The 6,000-nt window shown below is 50.1% G+C and overlaps 1 protein-coding gene across 1 annotated transcript in view; it reads right to left on the reverse strand.

Annotated features, from left to right (window-relative positions):
* Positions 1–1,574, reverse strand: part of RILPL1 (Rab interacting lysosomal protein like 1) — a 36,355-nt gene extending 34,781 nt beyond the window's left edge. The window contains exon 1 of the mRNA XM_036921978.2: positions 805–1,574. Within this exon, the coding sequence (XP_036777873.1) occupies positions 805–1,113 (309 nt within the window). The 5' untranslated portion in view covers positions 1,114–1,574. The remainder of the gene's footprint in view (positions 1–804) is intronic.
* Between the last annotated feature and the right edge of the window lie 4,426 nt (positions 1,575–6,000).

The following is a 6,000-nucleotide window of genomic DNA, read 5'->3' on the forward strand; positions in this document are numbered from 1 at the left end:
AGAGGTTTAGCCTTAAAGCTGCCCCAAATCATCTTCCCCCAATTCAAATAGGGTCGGGAAGAGGCACTAGAATCAGCTCCACTGGGGTTGGACTCTCTCTCTCTCTCAGCACTAACATGGGACAAATCCTACCCGCCCACCCACCCCCCAACTCTGGCCCTCAGTTTCTACGTCTATAAAATGAAGGTAGTAATTCCTACCTCACAGAGTTCTGAGGGTGAAAGCGCCTCAGGTCAATAAGCGAGGGAACTCTGAGAAGCAATATGCAAATAGGAACCCAGAGATGGGAGATCACTAAGCTCAATGGCTGGAGTCACATCCCCTTTGCTCTGGGGGGTTCTAGGGTAAAGGGAAGAAAGAGGCCTAGAGTGACTTCTTGAGTAACACTGAAGGGCAGGGGGCTTATTTCATTTCTGGAAAAGAATGAGATTAAACACTTTAGATAATATCCCATTTAATTCTTGTAAAGTGGGTCCTATTACTATTACCACATGACGTATGAGAAAACAAAAGCACAGAGAGATTAAGTAACTTACCCAAGTCACAAAGCTATTGAATGGTAACGGTGGGATTGGAATTCAGACCTGACTCCAAAGAACTGCCCTTAATTTCCGTGGTATGTGCCAAAAAAGAGCAAAAGAGGGTCAGGGCCTCCTTGACCCCCTCTCACTCAAGTCGGGTCTCCTTTCGTCTAATCCCTGTACATACGTATGTGTGTTCCTACAGCTAGCTGCCCGGTGCTGAAGGGCCGTTAGCTCCCGGCGGTCCCACTGCCCAGAGGGGCAGACTGAGACCACTGCCCACCTTCTGGTGTTTGCGCTCCTTCTCGATGCGGTCCATCCTCTCCAGGCGCAGACGGTCCAGCTCGAGGCGCAGCTCATCCAGCTCGGGAGCGACGTGGTGGCGGCTGACCAGCACCTCCAAGATCTCCAGGACGCGCACGACCTTGGGCATAAGGCGCGCGATGGCCTCGCAACCGTGCTGGTCGATGACCCGCTCGAACTCGTGGCCCACGAGCGACGCGATGTCGTACACGTCCATGACGGTCAGCTCCGCCACGTTCTTCTCCAGCGCCGACTCGGTCGCGGGCGAAGACCCACTGTCCTCCTCCATGGCCCCCCGCCCGGCCTTTCCCGCACCCTGCAAACTAGTGCAACTCCCAAACTTGCCGCTGTCGAGGGCAGCGCCGGGCCGGGCCCACCTTGCACCGCCGCCGGCCCGCGTTCAGCTGGCCCTCCGGCGAGGGCGCACCGGGCGGGCGGCCGGCGTCGGCATGCGCGGAGGCGGCGGGCCGCTGCTGGAGGTCGGGGCGCCGGGCGCGGGTCTGGGCGCCCGGTCTGCCCGGAGCCTGCTCCCGATGGGAGGAGGAGGAGGTGGTGGCGAGGAAGGCGCGCGTGCGCAGGCCCGCGGCGCCTCCCAAGTTGGAATCCGAGTTGGACGCGATGGAGGCGTGGGGTCGGCCTGGAGAGGGGGCCCCGCTGCCCTCGGAAACAGTCCGCACCCGCAGGTCGCCCCCACGGCCGGAGCCTGGGAAGGAAGGGCGGCCGCGACTCCTCCGGGAAACTTTGGAGGCGGCGAGGCCCGGTGACCGACTCCCCCCCCGCCTGGGATGCCGCGCGCCCCGCCCCGATCCTGGCCTGGCGAGGGGCGCGCCCGGCTTCCGCCGCCCGAGGGCGCCCTGGGGTCCCCGCAGGCGCTACGCTCCGACCTGCCGCTTAGGCGGCTCCTGGCCGCTCTCCACCCGCTGGCGTCTCGCCTGCCCACCCGCCGGAGACCCCAGCGCGGCCCGACGCGCTGCCCGTGCTCCGGCCCGGTGCTGACTCCTCCTCTCCTTGTCGCGCCGGGAGGGGTCGAGGCTAGCCCGGAGGAGAGGGGCGGAGACGGCGGGGACGCTTGTCTCTCCGGACGAGTCGCAGCGTTGCGGGGCGGCCCCTGCGGTGGAGAGAACTGGAGGGGTCACGAGGTGGGCTCCGGGATGGGGCCCATACTGGGGAGAAAGGAGGGAACCCCAGCCCGCAGATCCAGTCACCGGCGTAGCTGGCGGCGCCGGGCCCTGCGCTCGGGTGGAGGTGACCAGCATCGAGGCAGAAGGCCGAGGGGGCCTCTGTCCCCGAAGCCTCCCCACCCGCCGAGCCACGTCCATTAGCGGCTCCTGAGACATAAACACTACTTCACAGAGGAGGCGAGGCCCGGGCCTGAGTCTCAGCACCACGAGTTTCCTTGTTCCAAGCATCCTGTCCTTTTGACCTGGTTAAATGTACTACTAGTCCATCAGATTCCGCTCGCGTAGCCCTCGCCCACCCACCCCAGCCTTGCCTGAACCCACCATCCCCCTACCCTTACCACCCTCCAACGCATAGGTGAAGGACCCTCCTCTGCATTCGCACGTCCGTCTTCTCCCTTAAAGCTGCTCTTAGCATACGAGTTTTAACGATGTGGTTACAAATGTGCCTCCCCCATTAGACTGCGATCAGCTTGAAGGCATAAAAAACCTTAACGCCCTTGTAGCCGTAAAGCTCACACCAACCTGGCACATACTGATTAAAACTTTAAAAAAAAGGTTAAAATGTGTTGAACATCTGTTTTATATTTGATATATATCACTTACTATATGCTATGCATTCTAAGTGCTTTAAAATATTTCCTCTTTTAATCCTTACTCCATTGGTTCTCAAAGTGTGGCCCGAGGAGCACTGGGGTTCCCCAATATGCAAAGGGTCTCTGTGAGGTTCCCCCTCTTGCCAGCTATGTATCAGTGTGAGGCCAGGTGTTCTTCCTATGCTTGACATAAAACAGCGTATCACAACAGATTGAACAGGCAGGAGCAGGTTATTTGAGGACCCAGCTTTCTTACAATAGTGAACTAGACATTAAAGAGTTTACAAAAATATAAAACAAATGGCACTTCTCAGTACTTCGTTTTGGAGCATAGAGTTACTTTTCAATAAAAATATTCATGTTAAAGTGTAATACATTTGCAGTGGAATATTATTCAGCCATAAAAAGAAAAGAAATCCTGCCATTTGCAACAACGTGGATGGATCTAGAGGATATTATGTTCAGTGAAATAAGCCAGGTAGAGAAAAACAAATACCATATGATTTCACTTATTTGTGGAATGTAAAAACAAAGCAAAACAGAAAGAACAAAACAGCATTAGACTCATAGACACTGAGAAGGGACTAGTGGTTACCAAGGGGGAGGGGAGTAGGCAGCGGGAAAGGGGGAGGGGTCTGTTTAACCACTGTGATGTACGTTTGATATTAAAAATTTTTTAACTTTTAAAAAAATGTAATGCATCTGTTTTTTAATCATTTAAAAAACACCTCAGTTTACCTTTGATATCAAGTTCAACAACCGAGTTTTACAGCTCAGAGAGAGGAAGAGACTTGTTCAAAAATCATACACATACAAAAACCCGATTGAGAATATAAACTTCCTATTAATATTAATGTAATTGCTTGGGTTGAGAGTTTGAGAGTTCCTTAAAATTCCTCAGAAATAACAGTATGTTTATATATACAAGAGGGAACTTAAAAAAAAAAAACACCTTAGTTTAAATTTCTAGTTACAGTAGATATCCACAGATACAACCCACCTAACAAAATCTCTTTAGGTCCTCAGTAGTTTTTAAGAGTGGTCTCGGAAAAGGGTTTCTGAGACCAAAAAGTTTGAGAACTGCTGCCTAACAACATCTAAGAACTACTGTTATCTTATTTTACAGATGGGAAAACTGAGGCACAGAGAGGGCAAATAACTTGCCCAAGGCCAGGCAGCTTGGTAAATGCTACAACCAGGATCCGATTTGTGCACAGCAACCCAATGAGGTGCACACATGACTATCCCCATCCTAAATCAAGAACAGTGAGGACTAGGGAGGGGCATTAGCTTCCTGTAGCTCCAGTAACAAATTGCTAGAAACTTGGTGACTTCAAACAGTGGAAACTTATTCTCCAACTGCTCTGAAGGCCAGATCTCTGAGATCAAGGGGTCAGTAGGGTAGTGCTCCCTTGAAGGCTCCAGGGGAGGTTCCTTCCTGTCTTTTCAGCTCTGGTGTACTTAGCTAGTGGCTACATCCCTCCGGTGTCTGCTTCTGTCTTCATGTGGACTTCTCTTCAGGGATCTCAAGATCCCTAACTTAATCCCATCTGCAAAGACCCTTTTATCAAATCAGGTCATGTTCACAGGTTCCAAGGATTAGGATGTGGAAATATCTTTTGGATGTTTGGGTGGGATGGCACCATTTGACCCACCAGGGGAGGTTAAGTAACTTGCTTAGGGTCCCACAGCTGGGAGGGAGGGAGCACCAGTTGGGTGCCTTGTGAATGAAGGTATAAATTCTGAGTGCCTAGATTAGGAGACTCTCAGTACATCTCTGCTGCCCTGAGGGCAAAGCTGCCCCAAGAAAGGGGCTGTGGGGCCAAGTTCATATCTGATGCAGTAGATGATGTTATATGACCTCTGTCAAATCATTGCAGTTTTGTCTCAGCTTTTTCAGCTGTAAAATGGGAATAATCTCAATTATACCTCCCTCCAGGATTTTTGTGGGGATTAAACGGCTAAGATGTTTAGAACAGAGGCTGGCACATAGGAAGAGTTACATTAATATTCACTATTGCTATTATTGTCGTTACTATTACATTTGTGGTTTTGGTTATCACTGAAGCATTCTATTCAGAGCATGACATCTTGGGATCAACAATGATGCCTGGCGTGAGGGGCTATTAGAGAAATTAGGAATTAGGGCCACCAAATCCCATCAGTTCTACCTCTAAAATATCTATTTCTTCCTCTTTTCTCCACCTCTCTGCTGCTACCCTAGCCTCACTTACTATTATTTCCCCTCCAAAAAGCTACAGTAAGCTTCTAACTGGTTTTTCTGCTTCATCTCTTCTTCCTTCTAATCTATTTTCTACATAGCAGCCAGTAATCTTCATAAGCACATATATTTTATCATGCCACGTGTCAATTAACAATTAAATTGTAAAGTTACAATAAAATTCCCAAGTTACAATAAAATCCAAAGTTCTTACTATGTATGACAAATGTGAACTTTCATAGCCTAACCTGTGCGTACCTCTTCATCCTCATCTCACACTGAAGCTTCTAACTCCCCAAGCACCAGCCACATGGGTCTTCTTTAGGTCTTCTGTGTACCATGGTGTTTCTATTCCAAACTCAGATCCCTGGTGAGAGCATCCAATTCGGGGAGCTTGTCTTATAGCCTATATCCGTGATTGGGGAAAGCAAGGGTTTAACTTTTTCAGCTTCCCTAGAAGGACTAGAACTCTGCTTTCACCAAGTGTTACACAGGAATGAACTGCCCAAACTCGGAAAGGGAGTTCAGATGCTGAATAGAAAACAATGTATGACTTGTTAAGAAGGGCATGCAAATGTGGGCCAGAGTTGAACTGCTGGGAAACACTAGAAAGGGTTTTAAAGGTCACCCCACTCAGAGGCCTCTTTATCCACCAGTTCCACTCGTAGCACTCAACCTCCCCTTGCAACAAGGTAGAACAACTATTCAAAGACTATGGGCCTGTTGGACTATTTGTGAGTAAAATTATATAATGTGAATTGTTTGAAAATAACCCCCTGGGAGGGTAGGATGATTGGGAATACAGATGAAAGGAGGAGCAGCTGTTTGGTTAATTATTGTTGAAGTGGGCTCTGGGTACCTGGAGGCTCATTATGCCATTCTTCCTCCTTTTGTAATACTAGCCAATTTTCATAATAAAGATTTTTGTTTTTAAATACACACTGTGGGCAAAGTATAAGCTTGCCTGGGCTGATCCGAAGTCTTGCTTCAGTGATGGGTGAAACGAGAGTGATTTGATGCCACCAATAGGACTGGAAGATCTGGAGAGGGGACGGAGGGTGAGTGAGTGCTGGACCACCCCAGTTAGGAGCAGGAGGGAGAGCTGCAGGCAGATGGGAGATGTTTCCTCATTCTGCGAGCCAGCTGGGCTGGACACGTGGCAGAGAGAAGCAGTGATTGTG

This window comes from Manis pentadactyla, chromosome 14, assembly GCF_030020395.1.
Source record: "Manis pentadactyla isolate mManPen7 chromosome 14, mManPen7.hap1, whole genome shotgun sequence".
NCBI lineage: Eukaryota > Metazoa > Chordata > Mammalia > Pholidota > Manidae > Manis > Manis pentadactyla.